We start from the raw sequence: 24,411 nt of genomic DNA, 5'->3' as shown, positions 1-24,411 counted from the left end.
TTCTCACAGTGTATATTTCCCAATCAATTTACATGGGGGAGGGTTGGTAATTATTTTGGCAAATACATGTAAAGCTGAAAAGCTCATTTTTGTCTTAGGCATTGTTTGGTGTAAAGATGACTGCTGGAGTGCAAAGTCTAAGAACAATGTGAAAAAAGTTGGTATCTTTTGGGAATAAACTAATATTTACCGGTAAGTCTTGGTTTTTTCAGCAGGCTTTTACTAGTAAATATCAGTTTAAATTAAACCAGAAGCCCTATTTACATTACCAAACTGATAGTACACCTTTTGGCAGGACACTTGGAAAAATGCCAGGTATAGCTTAAATTCCAAAATAAGGTCAGGCTTAGTTCTTTGTTCCTGTCTGTGTTCCCCAACTCACTGCCAGGAAGGATGGAAAGAAAGGAAAATCATCCTAAATTTTCTTACGTGAAGGACCTTGAACCAATATGACATAATTATACCCCTTATCTTCATCCATATAGGATTCTGCATTTATCCAAAGCTGTATCCAGCCTTGTGCTATTGTCTCCTCTTTTGAGATATGTGGGTGGAAAAAATACTATTTCCAAGGAGCTGAGGGGTGAAGGATACACGTAAAGGAACTAGACTTCTGCATGATTGTGCCAGCCTTATGCTGATGATGCCCCAAGAGCTGCAGAATTTCTCCATGGATACTGCGATATCTGTGGGCTGGGATAGGTACATCCCTCCCAGCTGCCTTGAAGAGCGTGGAGGAAGTGCCGCAGCTTTAGTTCCCACAATTTCCTCCTTATCCCATAGGTTTCTTAGTATTCAGGTGTCTTCTAGATTTCAAATAGGGCTCCTTAAAATGAAGGTTTTCTACTGTGTTATCAACATCATTCTTTGGATATTCTCTTAAAACTTCATCTGATCTTGATGGTCTTTTCAAAAACCACTCTTTGCATACAGCTAAGAACACAGAGTTATGGTTCACATCTACAGAAGATTTTTTGTCATGCCTGTTGACTTTGTTTTCCTTCCTCAGATTGTTTCTAATGGGCTTTAGCTTAACAGTCCCTGTTTCAGATTGTACAATTTTTCGTACAGCATCCCAGACAGTTTTCTTAGAGAAGGGTTCTTCAAAACCTATTAATAAAAAACACCCTTTGAGGGAATAACAGAGTTTCTCACTTCATGGAAAAAGACAGATCAAAAACGCAGTGACTTTTACCACTGCTCATTAGAGGGAAGCCACTGAAGTCAGATGCCATACAAAGAAGGCAACTGCTCAAAAGCAGCATCCGGTTTGCTGGCAAACTCCCTAGGAAGTTGTGCTGCAATCTTAACTTTGCTTGTGAGCCTGCCCTGTATTTCAGGTTTTATAGACAACTCAAATAATGCTTTCATCTTGTCTCCTGCTTCCCTTTTACCTTTAAGTCATTGAAGTATTTAAGATGAAGAACTTGGGAGCTATTTATAATATTTGCATGCAGGCAACTGATGGGCAGACAGGGATGTTCTAAGAGGAAATCTTGAATATTTGTCTTCATCTCAGTTTCCATCCCACCTGCATTTAAAATTTCTTATTTGAAAAGAAATCAAATTCATAGGACTTGTGATCCACAGAAATTTTGGATTTGCATTGAATGTACAGGATCTGAATTGCATTTTTTTAGCTAAATATGATTATTTTGAGACAGGATCAAAATATTATTCATATCAGCTCATTGTATAAATGAGCCCACTGTATTTTGTGAGGAATAAGTGTCTAAAGGAACGAGCATACATAAATCAAAGGCAATAGTATGACTAATATGATTTCTTGGGTGATCTTTACATAAATATCCTGACTAAATTCTATGAAAATTAATTCATTCAGAAAAACATAATATTCAAAGTCCGTTTCTTACTATTTATCACATTCCATTTTGTCAGTCAGCATGATGATACTTCTGGTCTTGACTGAATTCATGTTCCTATGAATGTTCCTTCCATTTCTTCTGGTTATAAATGCAGTAAAGAAAAAAAAGAAAAAAAGACTTGATTATATGATTCTTGATTCCAGCAGAAGCACCTCAGGTGTGCTGTTCATCATCTTTACCTCCTGCTAAACACAGTAGGTAGACATGCAGCACTGTGTAGCATTTGCTCGCTATGACCCAGTCATATAACACTTTCTTATATAGGTAAGGTTTGCAGGGTCTGACCTTCATTTACCTGCTTGGAGAGCTGATGACTTCTGTGTCCACATGCAGAAGACAGTGTGACAGTGGAGGAGTTCACGGCAGCATTCTTTCACTGACATTTCACAAGTTTCTCCAATGGCCGAATGAGATCACTCAGGGCTTCTCCTGACTGTCCTCCCTGATCCTAAGCAAAAAAGCAATTTAGCTGGTGCAGTTTTATTCTGTATTCATTCACAGGACCTTCCTTGAGGTGTCTATCTGTGTATCTGAAATCGCAGCTCCTGGCAGAACCTTGCATTTAAGGGTGAGCAGGGTCTGCGAGGCAGCAGCTCAAAGTCAACAGAGATTGTGAGACTCTCCTGTGTATTTCTCAAGATGAACATGGATTTGTATATTGAGGGGTGAAACAGGATTAGCTCCTTTGTAAAGCATACAGGAAAACTGCATACAACTCTGTTAAAAGAAATTCAGGGGAAACTCCATTAATGAAGTGGAACTTCCAATGCTATTTTTCCCTTTTGACATTTAAAGGAATTTGTCCGAACTACTTCTGTCAGTCTGCTTGCCCCTCTTTAATTCATCTCCCAAAAGAGAAAATGTTTGCTATGTGATGCAATTACATGGGGAAAGGGAAAGCCTGAAGTATTTTAAAACAGAATTTTAAAATACTTTTAGCTACAGGATACATTTAGTGGTATTAGAATTAATTTTGTCTAGGCTTTGTTCAAAAAATATATATTGTTTGTCTGCTGAAAATAACCAAACTAAGAAAATGCAATAATATATTGCTGTCTCTTGAGTACAAGAAATAACTAAGATTTTCTAATCTGAACTATAAATTATGCACAGACACAGTAAACTGAACTGCATCTAACAAACTTTACATATCTTTAATTTCTAGGCCCATGTGCTTTGTTAAGCAATTGGAGATCCCTCAGTATGGCTACAGAAACAATGTCCCCACCACCACACCCCGCTCCAACTTGGCCAAGGAACTAGAGAAATACTCTAAGACTTCGTTTGAATATAACAGTTATGACAACCATGCCTATGGCAAGAGAGCCATAGCTCCCAAGGTGCAATCCAGGGATATATCCCCCAAAGGATATGATGGTAGGAGGTGCACACTCTTATACATGAGAGACAAGTTTGCAGTTAATCGTGTTGTTGTATATGTAACCATCATACCAATGAGACATGTTTTCATGTTCATATAGTATTATGAGGAATGCTGTCATGTGTAAGCTATTTTAAAGGCCTTCTTGAAAAGCGTTGTTTTATACGGTGCTTGCTTCAGGATTGTTGCACTGTGAACATCTCCAGCTATTAAGCTCCTGGGATGTGTTGAGGTCGCAATAAAAGCTAAGTAATAGAGCTAGTCTTTATGTTGCTATCTGGGAGACCTGGCCTCAAGGGTCACATTAGGATTCTCGCTTCCACACGGTAGTTCAAGCAACCCATAAAGATAACATACTCCCTCTGTGGGGATATGGAAGTAGAAAACCTGGATCTCATTGCACTTCAGAAATCACTGCTACTTATTTAATGAGGCATTTCTTCTCATTTTGTCCTCATGAATACACCTGTTGAATTCTCTTGAAAGTCTACCATAAGTAGCATATTTAGGAGCAGGCTGAAAGTGGCTTCAGTTCAGGAGGAGACAATGGATGGGGTCTGTCAGGCAAGAGGATTTTTATTAGGGGGAGGAAAATGAACTGCAGGATAATGAAGGAAGATTTGGATTGAGGGTTTTGAGGACATCAGGAATTTTTCAGACCAATACAATTATGTGTGTATATATATATTATGTGTGGGTGTGTGTATATATACACATATATATGTAAAAACCAAACTGTGCCTTTAACTTTTCTTCTCTTTTTTTTTTTTCTTTTTTTTTGTATGTTAACAATTTATTTTTTGGTTTAAATATTTGATACTATTCACTGACTACCATAGGAAATTTCAGGCAGGTGTCAGATTTTTGTTTAGGAAAACAGAAATAAATATACAAGATAGAACAATTTATGCTGTTGCCTGAATACAGACTCTGACATTCAAAAGTGGGTAAGTGGAGTAAGGGAAAATTGCTACAGCTCTTTCTGGTATTTTTGTTATTTTGCTTTCTCATAGAATCAACAGGCATGTTCTTGCACTACAGCAGAAAGGAGAAGGGTTGTGAAAGGCAACATATTTTTGAGTAAAAGTGCCCTTTCTTCTTCTCTCATACACTCATCTTGTTTACCTGTATCATAATAAGGGCTTGAACATTATTAAAGGCAAAGCCCTAACTCTTACTGTGGTTAGTAAGCTAATGAATAATGTTAATATAAGGCAAATGAGGTATTAACTGTTGTGTGTATGCTCTGTCTACTCTTGCAGAAAGGAAATAATCAGAGTATTGCTGGGGATTCTGTGGGCATGCGTATTTTCAGATCAAATTACTGATGCGTAAGGCAACTGATATATATTTTTCCCATTTAAGACACCCTTTTCAGCAAATAGTTACAAACTCCACCTTCTTTCCCAAGTCACCAGAACTAGAAAATACATGTAACATTAAACACAAGTTTAACAGTGGCCTTAAATAGTGAAAGGCTAAGGTGATATAGGTCACTGTCTTTATGCACACTCATCTTCCTTTGATATGAATAGGTATTTGACTTGGAGATAAGATTGGGACTAGGTTGTTTCACTGCTCTGAGCCAGAGGGGGCTGAGGGACAAGGTATATGTGTGATTCATGCTGGTAGAGCAAGTATACATGGTTCTTGTGTACTCAGAACAGCTGAAGCCCATTATAGCTGGAACAGGTTGTTTGCTAATTCTCTATGGATTTGTTGCATACTCCTGGCTCTGCAGGAGACGGCAGGTGCTGTACCTGGTTCCACATGATGTGTGTGCTGGTTGGCCAGACAGGCACACGGACGTGGTCCCAAAGAGGGGACCTAATTTGTACCCTATCAGTGATTTTCATGAAACCTTTAGGATTCACATATCGTTCATATTCCATAATGACTCTGTCATATTTGGCTTAAATTGGCAAAGGTTTTCCGAAGTTCCTCAGGAAAATCAGCTAAATTCATAGAACGATGAAGTGAAATCCTGGGTACACTGAAATTGGACAAAGTTTTGGCACTGACTTTCAATGGGACAAGGATTTTGCTGACAGTTGTTGTAAATAACTGAATATGAATGAGATTTCAGGAAGAGGCTCTTCTCTTAAGAGAGCCACTTTTCCTCAAAAAACTGCAGTATTTCTCGGTGATTTCATATTTTTGTGTAAAAAAACCTAATTAATTATTGCTACTATAGCCATTATAGAGGTACAGAGTGCACATCTGTTATATGTGTCAGCAAACACGTTTATATACAAGCAGATTTAGTTAAGGAAAGCCAATCTGAAAAACCCGAAAGTAAGCCTAGGATTTTGGGGCATCTTGCAAGTAAACAGTACTTCAGTTTTTCTGAATGTATAAGATGAGCCAAATAGTCTAAGGATATGAAAAACCAATAACTTCATGTCTCAATCCTTTTTAATTGTAAGTTAGCACTGTATTTTCATCATCAGAGAAAGGGATTATATGTTCCATAAGAGTATGACTGTGAGTGACATGAACATAAATAGCTCCTTTGGATTGTTTTCTTGATTTTTTCCCCAGCAAGCTTTAGTAAAAACCAAACAGAAAATGGATACTTTGTACTGTGGGGTAGGATGCTCTGATAATTCTTGAGAAATCTTGTGTTTGTGGGCTTGTTTTTCCTTTGAAACCAGTTTCATAGTGTATTGGATGTTGAGCTTATGGTATACAGCAATAGAGATTAGAACAGCTGGACACAGCAGGCAGAGGAGACAGCAACTCTTTCCATTGCTCAGGTGATGGCAGGAGCTCCTCTCATTCCACCAATAGTCCTGGGTCCTTCCATCAAACACTGAGGAAATGTTAGGAGTGGGATTCTTCTGACGATATCTAGACTTTTATAGCATCAGCACCTACATCTGAGCTTGTCACCACTTTCAGATCCAAGGAGAAAGATAGACACTTCTCTGATTCAATTCAGCCCCTCTTGAAATACTTATTTAAAACCACTCAGGTGAATCATTACCTGAAAGTTCCTATTTTTTTCCACTACCTTTATAGGAAGCCTATAATGACTAGGTCAGATATCTGAACTTAGATGAGATGAATCTCTTATTGTGCAAGTCAGAAAAAGTGTTGAAACTGGAATTAGTTTACATAACACATTCAGTATTTTGGCAATACTGGGGATGAAGGTGCCTGGGCAGAATTTAATTCCACTCCAGATGTCTTCCTTTGGTCCTTTACATTGTTGAGATCTCTCCCAGTCCTACATTGTTAATTAGCGAGAGGAGCCTGTAGACTTTGAGAGGTTCTTTGTAATCAGCCCTTAGGCATGTCTGATGGGAGGACAGTTTGGGTATGCAGCTGGTTAGACCCATGTCTGTTATTTAATGGGCAAGGTGTTCTCCACATTTGGTTTCACTCCGGGTCACGAAGCATAGGTGGACTGCAGAGTTTCCAAAACCTGGCGCCACAGGGTTGAGCGGTATATCAAGCAGAATTATCTGGTATTGAAACAATGCAGCTTTCCCTTCATTAGAGATCAACTTGATTTAGTTCACTATAAATTAATGATCTTTGTTTCTCCTGAAAAGCTAACGTGAAATGAACAGTCCAGCTTATGTGACTCATCTTAAAATGTACAGCTACAGTAAAGTTAAAATAACCATGGCCATTTCTCTGTAAGTGAGTTTTGCCAAAAATATTGGTAATCTAAAAGCTAATAATTGCGTAGCATGCTTATAGCACTTTACACCTTAAAAGTGCTTTGCGAGTGAATCACAACACAACTAAATTTTAGAAGCAACTTTCTATTTATAGAGAAAATTAGTTCGAGGGATAATATAGTTTGACCAAGGCCACAGAGGAGTCCATATCAGAGCCTGCATGACTTTCTGATGGTTAGTCCAATGTATAAAGCTGACTCTTGCCCTCCCTTTTGATAGCACACCTTCTCATATATATAATTTCCCACGTAGTATGTCTCTTACGTCTGTCTAAATGTGACCTGCTATAACAAGACTAACATTTTTTGCAAGTGACAGAAGTCTTATTTGCTCATGTGAATTTTGAAAGATATTTCTAATTTGACAAGTTCAGTGGTACAGGGTGCTTGCTGTGTTAACACAGTAGAAACTGAATTATGCAATTATTTCCTTCCTTAAGTATAGGAAAATTCATGTGTGTCTTGGATACTGTTACAAACTAACAATGGATAAATGCTGAATTTTTAATGACCACCACTGACTACTATATTAATAATGAAACTCTTGAGAAATAGTTCACAGGTTTATTATTAGTGGATACCCTGCTAGAGTAGTGCTACTATGTGTTCAAAACAAAGAAATGTGATGAATGTTTAGCATTCACTTCACTTAAAAAAAAATCACACCCTGTGCATTATGTGGCTTTCCTGAGAAAACTCCATCTGTTATGAATTAAGTGAAACGCTATTTCCTTTACAGTAAAAATAACGCCATGATTTTTTTTTTCAGTTTTTTAGAGAAAGGAAGATGACATAAGCTCTAGCAGAGGTATTTTGCTTTCAGATTATTCTTTTGAACCCTGCCTGCCTACCAAAGCAGCCTGTGGTTCACAAATGGGCTGTGCTCATGGGAGCAGATTATTGTATGTACGTCTGCTCAGACAAATACACCTGAAGAGTCTGGCATTTAAATGGAGCCCGTCACGGAAGAGCTCTAGCTAGGGCCTGACCTTTTTTGTATAGCTCTCTAATCAGCATGCTAGTTGGTTATTGTTGTACTGTGCTATATGGGGTGATCTCTGCAGTATACATTTCCATCTTAAGGGGAAGTAGTTGCTGTAATATGCATGTATGTATGACCTTGACTTTCATTTTTTTTAATGAAAATTCATAAACTTTTAGATTTAGGAGACAAGCTGACACTTTCTTGCATTTTGTATAAGCACTTTTAAACAACCTTATTTGGGGAGAGGGTTGAAGAAATTAGTGGGCTGAGGGGGCTGTTTTGCATTATTGCTATAATACTTTTGGCTGCGAGGAATGTTTCCTTAAAAGCAGCGATGGTGCTGCCTTGTATTCAGACAGGCTGGACGGGGGGTTTGTCAGTGCCTCAGCTCTTCTGTGACCGCTCACGGCGTCCGTGGGTCAGAGTACAGCTGGGTGCCACTGTCCTCGGCGTGAGCAGCAAAAGGTGGCTTTGGTCCTCATTGCTTTTGCGGAGAGCTGTAGGTGCTCGGGTTGTTTGAAGGTGGGGACGTTTCACTTCTATCTGTTTCCATCTGCACAGCCACTGCTTCTGCCTTTGTGCAAGCCACAGTAAAGCTCATGCGTGACCACCACCTTTCTTATCCCATCGTGTTCCTCTCCTTTCCGATGGCCAGTGTTGTAATATTTGCCTGTGATGGGGGAAGAAGAAACCTTTTAAGAAGCATGGGGTGTTTGCGGACATAGGGGTAGCACTGTGGGCCAGAGACCTGACAGCGGGCTTGATCTCCAGTGGCTGTGGGGAGTCTAGGCCTCAAATTAACAGTTTCCTCATGTAAATATGAAAAGGTCCTGTAGCGTTATGTTGCCCCTCATAAATAAAAACGAATGAGCCGAGCAGATCCTGCCTTCTGTATGACTATATATGTGGGGTAAAAGCAGTGTTTCTGTGTTTTTATTGTTTTCTAAATCCAGCCTGTTTGTCAGAACGATTCATGATCATGTCATGCAGATATTTACAGGAGGTTATTTCATAAAGACTCACATATGTAGCATATAAAAGTCACAGGCAGAAATCAAGAAATACAGCCACCATTCTTATTGCCGGCTTTTTTTTTTTTTTTTTTTTTTGCATCGGTTACTGTTGCTCATTATAAATTTCACCTCCAGCAGTTTGTTTTTCTCTTCGCTTATGCAGAATGCTCGTTCTTTTGAGTCATCCTTGTCATATTTCTTCCCACAGCTAAGCGCTACTGTAAGAATTCAAGCCCAACCAGCAGCACAACGAGCAGTTATGCCCCCAGCAGCAGCAGCAACATGAGTTGTGGTGGAGGCAGCAGTGCCAGCAGCACCTGCAGCAAGAGCAGCTTTGACTATACTCATGACATGGAGGCAGCGCACATGGCTGCTACAGCTATTCTGAATCTCTCCACTCGCTGCAGGGAGATGCCTCAGAACCTCTCCACTAAGCCTCAGGATCTCTGTGCGAGGGTAAAGATCAGTAATTCTGTTTGTTGATGAAGATTTCTCTTTGCTGCACTTGCTCTGTGGCCCTGTTAGGTAGAAGAATAGCTTTAGTACATCTTGCTTTTTTTCTTTTTTTTTTATCCTTTCCCTCAAAATTAACATAATCTGGTGGCTCTGCTAAAGCAGGGAGGAGGGGGAAAAAAAAAGAAAGATGCAAACTGCTCACAAGTATCTCAGGAAATCCCGATCGGTATATAAAGTGATGATACTGATGGCATGTACTCCTTTTTTTAATTTGTCTCTTACTTGTGAGATCTACAATTATAAAAGATGTTTGGATTGCTCAAGTGGTATTAATTGCACTACCGATTTTTTTACTAAGCACAGTCTGATTCATACATTTTGTGAAAGGATTAATATTTAGCGTTGTATTTTCATTTAAAAGTCACAAACAGAACCGAAGATTGTAAGACCTAGAACAAAGAAATCTATGCTACTTGTATGTTATAATTTCTTGCCTGTCTGTGATACCACAGTTCTTAAGTCACTGCATATTATATTTGAAATGAACAAATCCTCCGGTACAGGTGACTTTAAATGTGCTTAACAGTAGTGCAGGGTCACTAATGTTCTGTATGTTCATACAGCCTCAGTATATTATGAAATGGCTATACAGATACAAATAAGAGCTTTTGTTGTTAAGCTTTATATATAAAGAAAAACGGTGCACTATTAACAGTCATTAAAGATTTACCTAAAGATATTTTTTTTCATTATAAACATTAAGTTTCGAATCTGATAGCTATTAAGAAATGAGTAATATGCAGCAGCAAATAGTACGGTGTTACCTACAGGAGACCACTAGATGGCTAAGTAGACAGATGCAGTGCAGAGGAAACATTTTTATTGTGCTTATAGAAGAGCTTTTGAGCTGGCAGACATGTTCTGTTCTTCTACATATAGACAAAGGTTTTCTTCCCCTTATCGTGTAAAGCCCCTTGATCGTTCATAACAAACTAAACCTGTAGCAGTCGGTATTAGTAATAATCACGATTTAAGGCAGAATGGCCAGTGACTTTGTTTTCAGATGCTGCTTTGTATATTAATTCATTAATGCTGTTCAAGAGGGAAATCTCTTTCTGGCATGTAAATAAATGCGGTTGTTCTCTATACCAACAGGACGGAAGAGGTTGGGATACACTGCTAAAAATATTCTGTCTCAAAACCAGAAGGGGCCTCTTTCCTAATGTGTCACCCTATATTGAGACTGAAAGAATGAATTTGAGAAGATAAATAACTATTTTCTAAATTAAATTAGCAGGATAGCAGCAATTAGATATATGCTCTGACAAAAGGCAGTAATTCAGAAAGAGAGATTTGCATTCACAGTGCTTTTCTGCAGCTCTGTTGTTAGTCCAGAGGAGAGAAAGTCGTCAGACATATGAGGAGTCAGTCGCATTCACAATAGTTTTGGAACCAAATTTCTTGTGGAGCATTTCGTTTTTGAAGAGATGAAGGATTCTCTGTGGGCATTTTTAAATTATCTGTCCTTAGCTTTTTAAAATTTGACTTCATTTTAAGCTATCTTATTTCTCCTCAACTAATATAATAGACAAACCTTTTTTGTTTCTATAAAAGAAAGTCAGGGCCCACAGTGACCCTATTTTTCGCAGTACTGCAGTCACCACAGAAATTGGCACAACTATTCCGCTACCTAAATTTATTGATTATAAAGATAGATATATGAAATGTTAGTACCTTTACATCTGGAGGGAAGGAACTGTGAGATTTTAATGTATTTCCTCATTGGCAAATGGTATCCAAAAGGACTTGTTTTGGTACCCTACCTCCCTGTTTAATTTTCTGACGTTGCCTATTCAGGCATTGACTGTTAATGTTAAATAAACAAAGAAACAAAGATTATTTGATGCTAGCTGGTTTTTGTTACTCTAATCATCCAGATAGGTGTCAGGAAACAAGAATTATGCAGATGTTGCCTCATGGACACTCACCTGTCACAGAATAAATCGAGAGCATAAAGACGACGACAAGAAAATACCTTTAGAGATTTCTCCTTTTCATTCCAAATTTTGTACCTGTGTGCTGGCTGGCAGGAGGGGTATTGGAGACTCTCCCCTCTTCCTCCAAACATCAGATTAGCCATTCAGGAAGAAATCTACTTTAACAGCATTAATGTTGTGTAACAGCATCATGCTATGTGTGGGAGGGGGCTCAATGCTTACAATCTATACAGGAATGGAAAAGCGTTTTATCATTCTGCTAGGCAATCAGATTGAAGAACACAGAGAGCTAACAGTTTGCTAGTGTGAAGCCGTATTAACAATATTTTTCTTATTTTGACAGAATCCTGATATGGAAGTCGATGAAAATGGAACGTTGGATCTGAGCATGAACAAGCAGAGGCAGCGAGATGGTTGCTGTACCATTTTGACACCACTGGAGCCAATGTCCCCGCAACGGCAAGCTGTGATGAATAACCGGTGTTACCAACTGAACGAGGGTGACTGCTGGGACTTGCCAGTGGACTACACTAAAATGAAGCCCACTAGGATAGACGAAGATGATTCCAAAGAGATTAATGTATGTCTTTTTCATCTATTAGTTCTCCTTGCAATCTGATTTTCGTAATTCATTAAATTTCTGAAATTTGGAGGGAAAGAGGAAACAAAATTAATACGTGGTAAAAATGACGGTTTTCTACGAAAAGGACTTTCTGCTGCTTTAGGACTGTATCATGCTGGCACACATCTGATCTGTGACTAAGTTCCATAAGACAACATTTGAACCATGAATGTGAATCATATTTTCTAACAGCATCATCTTGGTAACAAATATTTTCTGTGGTGAAGACGTTTCACTATATCCAGATTACATTGCCTGTATAAGCAAGTTGACATAACTGTGCAATGCTGGGATAATCAGGTCTCAAGACAAGATATTCTCCTGAATTTGAAAACCATAAATGATGTGCTGAGTATTTGAAAGCATGTATTACTTGGAAATCAAATTAAACAAAAGCAGCAGAGTATAACGTAAGCTTTCAACTATTTCAGCTAATCTTCTTCTAAATTACTTATACTCTCCTGATAGCTCTGCGTGTGAAAGGGCCTGTATTAATGAAGTACTTTGTTTAAAGAATACAAAGAAGGGATATTAAAAAATAAGTATTACTTTTCAATTCGTAATACAAAGACAACAGCAAAACCCTTTAAACAGCGGAAGCAAATAAAGAGAATAAGTTAGTGAATTTATTTTACTTTTCAAAACTTAAAACAGCCAGGACACTGAAGAGGTCTGCTGACAAGTTTTAATGTCACTGGTTTTGTTCATCAGGTTTCAACCTTATCCACTGGGTAGTTTACGATGCTGCACTCAATGCAGTTTAGCCGTTTGGAGAATTACAGAGATTATTCTCTGTTTTTTCTTGGTTTATAACAGAAAATTAGGCTAATCATTTGTGTGTAGCACATTTCTTGCCAATTTTAATTAAAACATAAAACTATTTCCAGTAACTTTGAAACATATAACAAAGTGGCATTTTCACTACATACACTGAATGCATTCTAGCTCTGGTGTTAATTACAGTTTTGCTATTAATTTCACTGCAGTTAGGAGGAAATCTGTCACTATCAAGGAAATGTGAGGTAAAGCAGAGCGTATAGCATATTTTTTTCAGAGTAAGCAGAACTTCCTATTTCTACTGTGGTGTTCATAGCACCATCTGCAGGAATAGCGAAATCAATGCACTTGCTCACTTCGTTCCTGAAATAGATGATTTTGGATTTCTGAATGCATCAGTAACGTTAATTATAAATTATATAATTATATTTTGCCAGACAGATCCACTGAGGTTTGCCCCAGATTGAGATTCTGTGTGCAGATGTTGAAATTGCTCCTGTTTCTTCTTTGAGATGTTCTAAACAGTTAAAATGTTATTTAAGGCAGCTTTTTTGATGCATAAGATACTTTATTTAGTAATTTTTTCCCTTGCCTCTGTTTTGCGGTGACTTTAGAAAAGAATACTGATTCTTTTAAAACAAAATAACATGACAGCTATAAGAAAAGCTGTGTTTTGCCCTTTTTTTTTCCTTTCCTAATTAAATAACCTATATATACCACATATGGTGAAGTCTTCATTAAAATATCCAAGTATTATCTAAAGGTTTAGTAAGTGAAGGAATATAAAATAATTTCATTAATTTTCTCTGGCAAAATAGGGTAAAAATGGAGATAGCATCTGATGACTCTGCTTTGCATTATTTTGTGTAAGTTGTAGCCTCATCTACTGGAAACTAATGCTTATATATTTGCCTGTAGCCAGAAGATTTGGATCCTTTCCAAGAGGCGCTTGAAGAAAGAAGGTATCCTGGTGAAGTAACAATCCCAAGTCCTAAACCCAAATACCCTCAATGCAAAGAGAGCAAAAAGGATTTAATAACGTAAGCATAATGTGAGGTGAAATTATTTTTCTCCTTTTAACCTTTTCTCTCTTTGTCTTTTTTTAAACAAACAAGTACATATACGCCTTGCAGTATGAGCATGCAACATTTGCAGCATATAAATGTTTCAAACTGCCAGTTAAGTAAAGTGATAAGCTAATGTGTATTTGCTTGTTCTTAATGATGCTATATTGTATTGAGACGCCATTTTCATTTAAACCTGTTCATTTTGCAGCTTTTCGATTAGGATGCTTAAAACCCCTTGCAGTCATTGCAGCTAAACTGGAAACAATGAAACTTTTAAAAGTTTTTTTTTTAAACATACTTACTATTTTGGCTGTTTTTGTTTTTGTTTGGTGGCAGATGTCCAACACCAGGGTGTGATGGGAGTGGTCATGTGACTGGTAATTACGCCTCACATAGAAGGTGTGACTTCATTTTTTTCATGGTGGATTCTGTCTTTTCAATTTATTGTTTTCAGCTTACCTCAACAATGCTGTCAAAGTAAAACGTTGAACTATGTGTTAACCCTTTGAGTAATATATGTTGATCTTAAAAGCATGCTAATTTGTGTGTTGTATAAACGTCTTTTATTTTTAAATAGATTACTAAAATTTCCAAAGTATTCTTAAGCATTTAAGTAGTTAACCCAGGAATCTCAAATATTTTTTGTTACATTTTACTAGTTCCTAGAGAAACAAACAAACAAAAAAGAACATTTACGGTATGTCATTTTGGAAGTAATGTTGATACCTAAATATATTCAGAGGGTTAACTATATTACAAAATTCAATATTACAGCACTTGCCCCATCGCTTTTCTGCATTACAAACTTTTACTTTTTAATTTTTATGTTGTGTTTGTTTGGGAGTGTTCAGTTAATAAGTAGATTAACTTACTTGTATGTCCTGCCATGTCTTACAGTTTATCTGGCTGTCCCTTGGCTGACAAAAGCATTCGAAGTATGCTGGCCACAAGCTCACAAGAACTCAAGTAAGATATAAAGAACAAATATTTTCTTTATAAATATTTATTTGACTGCAAATTGTGTATAGTCGTATCAGAAATTAGAAACACTGCCTGGAGAGGTGCTGCAGAAGGGATTGATCCTGCTTGGAACATGTGCTGAAATCTCTAGAAATTCCGTACAGGCTGGTTCTATACATAAGTCTGTTGATGTAGTATTTCCTTTTGTGTATTCATTAGGTGATAGGGATGGACAAAATTCAGAACTTCTGGAATTTCATCTAAATGTTTCAATTCCTATCCATTTTTTTTCTGAACATTTGAGTTTTTATTAGTTAGAACAGAAAACTCTCATGCGATTAGACTGATGGAATACTTCTGATTACACAACCAGTAGAGTGCTGTAATTTCTCAGACGCAGATCGGAGAGAAGACAATTTGTTTATCCCTAATACTTGCATAATTTTCCCCAGGTTTATATCACTGTTATCAGCTTAATGCATTTTCTCATTTGACTATGGTTTTTTAGTGTTGACTTAGTTATTCCCCTACTTAAAATGCGTTCTTTACAATTCCTTTCGGTTTTTTGGAGTGACAATTGTGAGCAATCAAAGTCAGAGAATCATGAGACTTAGCTTTGATCTGTCTTCTTGCACTGTATGCTCGACTGCAACTCTGTGTGTGGAAGAACTGTAGCATTTGTTAGTGCTATGAGATAGTGGTACTCCTGAGTTGGTACTATGGTTAACATGGAAAGACGTTCACAAGTAATACGGAAAAATTGGGCAGGGAAGGTATGAATGGATAGCTTATGCCGCCATGCTAAGCAGTATTCTGTCTTTACCACACGAGTGCCTTACAAAGCATTTCTGGAGTTCAGTACCTACCTTGATGAAAAAAACAAACCTTGATGTAAAGCATAGGAAAGATAAGAAAGCAAGCACAAGGAAGCTGCTGAAGTAATATTGCTCTCTAGTCTTAGCTAATCTAGTCACTAGATGCAAAAAATATGTATAAAATTTAGAATTTATTTCCCACCCACCGAATCAAAAATAATGATCATGATCAGTTTAGATCATGATGGTGTATCTGCTCCTAGAAGGCTACGTGATATGCAAGGGGAAGGGGTATAAATGAGATCGGAGAAAACATGTAAGTCTAAGCAGAGTAAGACATGGGCATATAACCCCAGAGAAACTCAGATTCAGACCTGGATTTTGGTTTGCGATGGGTCAAGTGGTAGATGTTTGAGGAACTGTAATTACATAAACAAAACACAGAGAAGACTCTTGGGGCAGCATGATTAATACTTTAAGCACATCCATTGCTGCTTTAACCCTTTATAACATTTCCACCTGTGTTAGGAAAGTATTCCTGAATTATCCCATCTCCTCTGCCTTTCTCAAGCATATGCAGTCAAGCCTACCTAAGAGAGATGAGGAAGAAATAAAAAATCACTTAAACTTGAGACTCCATTCCTGTCTCATGCCATTCTCTCTACCTATCTCAAGTTTTGCCTAAGCAAAGAAAACAAGATTAAGTCATATTTAAAGTTACATTTTTAGGTTTAGCAGCTATTATTTAATTAGAATGTAGCATAAATGATTCATTTTGCATACCTGTTGAACACATAGCAACTGTTTAGAGAACTCAGAAGTTAGGAAATGCCAGAATTTTAAGCAGGCTAACCTAACTCAGTTCTCTCTTGCATTTTCATTACAAGGCAATCCTTCATTTTCTGATCACATATTTTTCCATAGGGTAACAAAGTGATTCATTGCACAGGGCAGACAGTAATCACTACATAAGCAACTAATGAATTTCTTCTGTTTTCCTCATTATCCCGTGTGTGGCCCTGCCTGCTATTCACTGCACTTCTCTCAGGCTGTACTTTCAGTATGTAACTAATTCACTCACGTATTTGTCACTACCATTGCATCTGAGTGTTTCCTAATTAATTTATCTTGGTTATAAATTAATTAATTAATTTTCATCCACACTGAAGCTAATCAAGGTTGGTATTATCCCCATTTTAAAGCCAGAAAACTTAAGCATATAATTTTGACTGCTCCGTTTTGAGACTTCTAGGATGTGCTTTGTCAGAGTTCTTCACATTGTAGAGAACTGTGTATGTTCAAAGCCAACTAGCCATTGAATTCGCTTGGAGCTGTGGGCATTCAGCAGTTCTACACGATGAGTGATTGACCATTTGTGGAAAGGGATGAACTCTACAGAAAAAGCAGAAGAGAGTCCAGTGATCCAGAACAGCCATGGGACTCTCCTCTCTCCTCCCCCCAAACTCTGATCAGTCCCAGCTTCTGCTTGGTCCATTCACTCCATCCTGTTTTCCTTCATTGTTTTTCCTACATTGCTCCCTATCTCAAGCTCCTCGTCTAATCAGTCCATCTCCTGCCTCCGTCATATTTATATTTTTATTGTCTTCTACCTCTTAGCCATCCTACTGAAATTGGTACAGAGAGAAATAAAGCATCTTCACATTTCTCACATATATTTGAAAGCAGGGAAGTAGGAGTCCTATGAGTGGTGGCGTCCTTTATAGAGCTCTCATTTATGCTCTTGTTCTCTGCCTAACATGGAAGAAGATGTGATCATGTAAATGATAATGCATATGCACGAAATATCTAAACCAAAGCTACAGAAGTGATTTTGATTTTGGAATTTTTAAACTGTGAAGTACTTAGTTTGCATCTGTTATATTTCTGCGTGTGAGTTTTGGGGGTATAATTTCCTTGCTTTTTAAAAGAGCAAGCTGAAAAGAAGCAGAAATTCCATCATGTGGGATCCTACTGGCTCTCTGTGAGGCCACCAGCCACCACGGGAACTTTTGATATCTGCTATATAGGTCACCTGAACTACTGTGGTAGCAAAGAGCAGTAGAAGGTATAACACTCTGCATGTACTGGCACCAGAAGGAGGTGGGGAACATTGCTGGTGTGTTTCATACATATTTGCTGACAGCAGAAGAGTAGTGAGAATCAGTAACCTTGGCTCCTGCCCCAGGCTGTAGAGAGAAATGTATACAGATTTTTTGCCCGTATCCCAAGCTGAGAACCCTTCTGTCCTGTCTCTTTCAGTCTGTACCCTTCCCATCTCTTCTTCATCTCTTCTCCCTTGTTCTGGTTTTCAATGTGATTGTCTCCAGTCATCCATAAAGATTTCAACCACTGTAAAGTTTCTGGCAAATAATTTTCTAATGCACGAGGTACAGAGAACAATTGAGAGCGCGACAGAGGAATTGATGGTGCAGCATAGGGATTGTATTTTTGGACTGCATAGTTTGGAAAGATTTCATACTTTTATGGCTTTGCCATGCATTGCTTATGTAACAAATATCGCATATGTGCTGGTAAAGCCTTTATATCATATTTTACCAATCCGCGATCTGCTTCTGTGCATTGTGGAACACACACAAGCTATGTATAATGCAGCTTCCTAACTGGAGTCTTGCTAACACGCTGATTCCGGTTCAGCCCCAACTGAAATAAAAAGTAGCATACAATTCAAATAATATTCATGAAGAATGTAATTCAGATAATATTCCTGAACAAAATAATATGAGAATCTGAAAAATTAGATAAAAGTTTATTTTGCTTAACAATTATGCTCACTGTGTTGCCTTTTGGTAGCTGTGGCTCCATAAATTCCATCAGCCACATTTCCTGGCTCCTAGAATAACAATGTCGCAGCTTTCAATTAAATTGTTCCAGGGTCAGCCTAATTATTGCTTACCACCCATGCTTCTCTTCTGTAAGGCTTCTTGCTCAGGTTTACTGTGCAGATTGTACAATTCTCCACTTTCACCCAAAGCTCAAGTGGAAACACGAGAGTCTTTATGCATAGTTCATCAGCAGACCAAAGCGGTTACGCAGCCTTGTCAATGGTCTCCAAATAACAGAATTTCTTCAGCTTTAATTCTCAGTTACTGCTGCTGGCAAAAAAAAAAAAAAAAAGAGGTCAACAGCTTTAAGGGTCTCTGAAGAAATTAATATCTGGCAAGAATCCAAACTTCTCCAGCATTAAGATTTGGGTTATAGTACTTGTGAAAAGCAACTAATTTTTAAAGGACCTAGGGACACTGTATTGATGAGTAAACTTAGCTATGATGGGAAAGCAATTAACAGCCCACCCAGTGACATCTACCAATATTAAAATATTCATAAGTTAAATCCAGTTTAATCTTACCCAGGGGCTTTTCTTTATCAGTTTCCCTTATTTACTCCTTCTCATAGGAGGTTTTTCTAACAGTTACAGATACTACAAAACTGTAATCCCATTGTAGAATTATAAACACTATAAAAAAGCAACATTTTGAAGCACTTTTAATCTTATTCAAAATAAAATTAAAAACCCCCTAAACTTAATTTTTGTTTTTAAAAGGACACATTTTGATGTGCACAGACAACCCCATGCAGCGCGACAGGATTGGGGCAGAGCGGCTCAAAAGCAGCCCGGCAGAAAAGGACCTGGGGGTGTTGGTTGACAGGCGGCTGAATATGAGCCAGCAGTGTGCCCAGGTGGCCAAGAAGGCCAACAGCATCCTGGCCGGTATCAGGAACAGTGTGGTGAGCCAGACTAGGGAAGTGATCATCCCCCTGTACTCGGCACTGGTGAGGCCCCACCTCGAGTACTGCGTTCAGTTTTGGGCCCCTCGCTACAAGAGGGACATTGAGGTGTTGGAGCGTGTCCAGAGAAGGGCTACAAAGCTGGTGAGGGGTCTGGAGGACAAACCTTATGAGGAATGACTGAGGGAGCTGGGGTTGTTTAGCCTGGAGAAGAGGAGGCTGAGGGGAGACCTTATCACCCTCTACAGCGACCTGAAAGGAGGTTGTATAGATATGGGGGCTGACCTCTTCTCCCTGGTGACAAGTGATAGGACAAGAGGGAACGGGTTCAAGTTATGTCAGGGGAGGTTTAGACTGGATATCAGGAAACATTTTTTCACTGAAAGGGTTATTAAACATTGGAATAGGCTGCCCAGGGAGGTGGTGGATTCACCATCCCTGGAGGTGTTTAAAAAAAGGGTAGATGGGGCACTTAGGGACATGGTTTAGAAGTGGCTTTTGTCAGGGTAGGTTAAAGGTTGGACTTGATGATCTTAAAGCTCCCTTCCAACCTCAGCAATTCTATGATTCTATGATCATCAGTAAACCAATCCCGGCCAAAATGCAGCATACTGATTGAGAACATTTCTACTCGGTGTACTGACAACATGGGATCCGGAAAACCTGGGTACCAGAGATTCCCAAAAATTACAAACTTAGTTCTATTTAGTGTAAAAATAATCACCCTTTTTCAAAGGCCATGGTTAACTAAGTGTTAGCTTGGTCTACTATGGAACTGATTATCAAAGTATTAACATTTACCCTTGTCCCTTGGGTCAGTTTTCTGCCAGAAAATCCCATTAGTGCTTATATTAAAGAATCTGAACCTCAGAAAGATTTGCAGTTCAACCAGGTGCCTACAAGTGTGGATACTTATCTGATACTATTGTAATATGCCCAGTCCTTCAGTCCCAAAGCGCTTGTGTCTCTATGTAGATTTTGCATGTCAGTGTTCCCTGTGGTGGACGTTATTTGGTATTCCCTATGGCACTTATGGGGAGGAGTACAGTCTCATTGCCCTCTCTACAACGAAGCCTGAGAGCTTTTCTTTTCCACATCTCTTCTTAACTCAAAGTGAGGAGCTTGATCTATTTTTGCACTTTCTCCGCAATGAAGTAAGAGTTGGAATTTCTGTGCCACCTTCTTTCCATGTCACTTGCCCTAATTTCCATATTCCTGGTGGTCATCTTCTGCCCTTTCTCTTATCTTCCTTCTGTCCTTGTCTCTATATTCTCAGATGTGTCATCTTAGTAGTGTCTTCCATTCAGTTCAGATGGAAAGCTCTGAAGCTTTCCCTGTTAACCACAACTCTTCTAGGAAGAACAACTCCATGTAGTACATTTTTTTCTGGATAGAAGGATATCCTTAGCTCATACTTCTAGGGAAACTCTTCCATGTTAGAATAGTCTCTAATATTCACTTTTTATTGGTGTAGTTTTACTCCAATTTGCTCAGCAAGAACTAGCAACTGAGAAGGGATATCCTCGCAGAAATGGAGAAGCCTGTGTTGTATTTATTCTGATGAATATATAAAATAAAATATTACTGGAAAAAAGTAATATTTTCTTCCTTGCTTTAATGATCTTGCAAAAAATAGGCCTTCTCCAATACAAAATTAAAATGCAGAAACAAAATTTAATAGGATACATTAGTAAAACACCACAGAAACATTCCCCTCTTTAGACAGGTAACCATATTATTCTTGGACATTGATCGGTACCTATCCTCTTATACCTGGATAGCTCTCCCGATGTACAGTCACTTTTTGCACTCAAACCAATTATTTCTGCAGAGATCTGTTTAGCTGCTGAAGTGATTTCTCCACCTACATCCTGCGTTTGCTACTTGAGATGGTTCTGATGTTCAGTTCCTGGGTGTACATTTGTTGCTTCATCTGCACAGGATTATTATCCCTTGCCTTGCCTTGCCTTGCCTTCCTTTCTGTTCCCTTTTCCTGCTGAGATTACATCTGTCCTCCTATAAGAACTCAGTAAGACTATGACCCATTATATAGTTTTCACTCACTTTTCTCTTAGAAAATTACTCTTTGTTGCAAAAGGAATAACCATTTCCATTCTTATTAGCACTTTTTACCCTGTTGTTTGTCCTTTTTTTTTTTTTTCCCTACATGGGAAACTTAACAGAAGTTGTCATTTCCGTTTTTCTTGAATACTGGGGTTGTTAAGCCTAGTAAGTAATCTTGTGTTATATTGAAATACTCCTTTGATGCTAAGTATGTATCCTTTGAATCTGCAAATAGTTTTTTAAGTTCCTTGATGTTTTAGTTAACTTTTATATAGAAAATATGATTACAGGGACCAGACGTGATGTATTTGGAGTAATGTTAAAAATTGCTAGAGTGAGTCATTTGTAAATTATAGTGTTTTATTAACTTATCTGCAAAATTATGGTAAAACAAACTGCGGTTTTTAATGTGTTATTAAATTGCAAATTAGCGCGCAAGTCTAATTTAAATTATTAAAAACAAAACCAAGGAACATAGATCCCCAATATTAGTTCACCTATAAGGAATAATCTTTCCCGTTTTGTTCGACTAGATCCTTGGGCCAAGTGAAATTAGGAATCTCATGTGGTTTCAGTGGGTTTTTTTTGCATTTTTGTTTCCTGTATTTATTGCAGATTTCCACTTGGATACCTTATCTTTGATGGCAGCATGCATGCCTGGCCAGAACAGAACACCTTGGGCTCTGTTCCTGCACTTCTCAATACTCAAATGGGCACTGTAGGTTATACCTAGCATTTCCAACCTCATGTCGTGTGGTGTTATGATAATGTCCTTTGTATAGAAACCCATCATCTGCAGCAACCTCATCTCTGTAGTCGCAATAAGTTTTACATATGGAAGTGGCTGGGCTTTTTTTTTGTTAGAATAACTCATTCAGACTCTGGTAAGGTTGAGTCATTCCATTATTCTCACTTAAGTTTGTCAACTTTTGTCTCTAAAATGGAAAATACTTGAGTTCTGTTTACATGAGACCCTTCATCATTGTTTTCATTACTGAGAGGTAGTCTTAAAAGCATGTACCCCCCAAAAAGCTCCATCTGCATATCAGTACCTCTGATGCTGTGAAATGTTCCATGCAGGCACAAAAATGTTTGCATGAAGCACCTTGCAGAATCAGGGCCTTAGTAAGTTTTCAATACCACAAAATGCTCTGAAATTAGAGGCTTCATTTGCACAGTGGCATCTACAATACCCGAATAGTTTATGGCCTCTTTCTTTACATACTTAATTATTTGAAACAGAAGATATTGATAGCTGTACTTTTTTACTGTTTGGATTTCAATCAGTATTTAAAACCATTTGCCACTTAGTTATCACCCAAAATAGTCTCAATTCAGATGAACAATCACTGAATTAGAGTAATTTTTTCAAAGCAACCTGTGTGACTTAAGAGTGTAAACTTTGTTTTCAGAAGGAATGTAAGTGCTGGGCATCCTTCCATATGCCTAACTTTGAAAGTGGAATTCAGTGTCTGCAGTAACAACTTAGCTTAGTTCCTAAGCTCTTCACTAATCACCAAATATTTCAGTGTGAATGTTTATTTGAAAGTTCATTTTAATTTTCAAAAAATTCCTCTTGTCAGTCATTCCAGTGCCATTCTGTGCAGTCCCTAAGCAGCTATTCTGAGAGGAGCACTTAATTGTGATTAATGATCAATGAATTTGCTTAGTGATGTTAACATGCCCAATGAATCTCTCTAAGGCCTTCCCGTCTTGGAGTCTTTCCATTTGTACAGTTGCCTCTGCCTTCCTTGGGTTTGGTCATACTTCTTTGTCATTGAATGTGTCCTACATAATTAATCTCATTCAGCCTGGCATTTGCTCGTGTTCAATTCAAGGGTCTTTTCTTTGGCACAATTTGGTTATTGTGCAAACTCCCATTGTGATGTTGATCATTTTTGCTTCAAATCAACAGATCATAACCAATTGCTCATTCCATCCAGATCCGCAAAGATCTGCAACATGATGCTGTGGTATATCCCAAGTGCTGAGGCAATCCCCATGGGAAGTTGCATCAACTATACAGTTGCTAAAAGGCAAATTAAAAGTGCAGTGTTTCGCACTTTCTGTGTTTGGTCAGACTTGCCAAAACCCTTTAATATATACCCCAAAATAAAAGTAATTTTGTCACTCGAAGTCCTAAACTTGATTGTCTGGATCCTCAGTTGGTGTAAATTAGCATAGCTCCATTGCCTTCGGTGGAGTTATGCTAAGATACAACAGTGATGATCTGGGCAGATGCCCTCAGCTGTTCTCTTGGGTTAGCATTCATGTTTGATTGCCTTATTTAAATCTTTTGAAGTTAAAAAACTCCTTGCATTGTTTGGTTTCTTAGAATGGCCAATTGCTAACTCGATTACTTGGTGTCTGTATCTGCACAGTAACATCTGATTTTGTTAAGTTCACCCCTTTATTTTTATCTCAGTGCTATTGGGACTTTATGTGGCACACATTTCTTGCAGCACTGTAGTATCTATATCAATGTTTTATATCTCTGAAATATCCCATATCCCTCATAAACACCTCATCATAATCTTCTTTTACAATATTTTTTGTATTCCCAGTAAGTGAAATTGACATTTGCTCATCTGCATGTAAAAACTGCTCTTCTACCCTAACACACACAGAATTTCCACTGCTTCAAAGTCTGCTGGTTTCTCTCCTTCTACAGATAACGACATTGTGCTCTTTCAGCATGGGCTCATTTGATGTACACTGTGTGACACAACCTTAGATTTTGAGGAGTGTTTTAACACTGGCCATCGTTAATTATTTTTGTATGCTTGACTGTGCTTACACTGCACTCAGCTCCAGCAGTATCTGTTTTCTGCAGTAAAAAAGAGGCAGAGGAGGACTACAGTATAAGTACATTACTGTTGTTATCTATTAATTTTTGGACTGTGGTAAAAAGGAAAAAAAGACAGACCCTTGAAAAAATTAAATCTAAATAAAT

At 38.1% G+C, this 24,411-nt stretch overlaps 1 protein-coding gene across 4 annotated transcripts in view; it reads left to right on the top strand.

Annotated features, from left to right (window-relative positions):
• Window positions 1–24,411, top strand: part of MYT1L (myelin transcription factor 1 like) — a 130,722-nt gene that overhangs the window by 55,928 nt on the left and 50,383 nt on the right. For all 4 annotated transcript variants that reach the window (XM_054195272.1, XM_054195271.1, XM_054195270.1 and 1 more), the window contains exons 9-13: window positions 3,052–3,263; window positions 9,162–9,409; window positions 11,750–11,986; window positions 13,724–13,845; window positions 14,770–14,838. In XM_054195272.1, coding sequence (XP_054051247.1) covers window positions 3,052–3,263; window positions 9,162–9,409; window positions 11,750–11,986; window positions 13,724–13,845; window positions 14,770–14,838 — 888 coding nt within the window. The remainder of the gene's footprint in view (window positions 1–3,051; window positions 3,264–9,161; window positions 9,410–11,749; window positions 11,987–13,723; window positions 13,846–14,769; window positions 14,839–24,411) is intronic.

This window comes from Rissa tridactyla, chromosome 3 (assembly GCF_028500815.1).
Source record: "Rissa tridactyla isolate bRisTri1 chromosome 3, bRisTri1.patW.cur.20221130, whole genome shotgun sequence".
NCBI classification, from domain to species: domain Eukaryota; kingdom Metazoa; phylum Chordata; class Aves; order Charadriiformes; family Laridae; genus Rissa; species Rissa tridactyla.
Note: the sequence above shows the minus strand (reverse complement) of the source record. Positions and strands in the feature narration are given on the sequence as shown.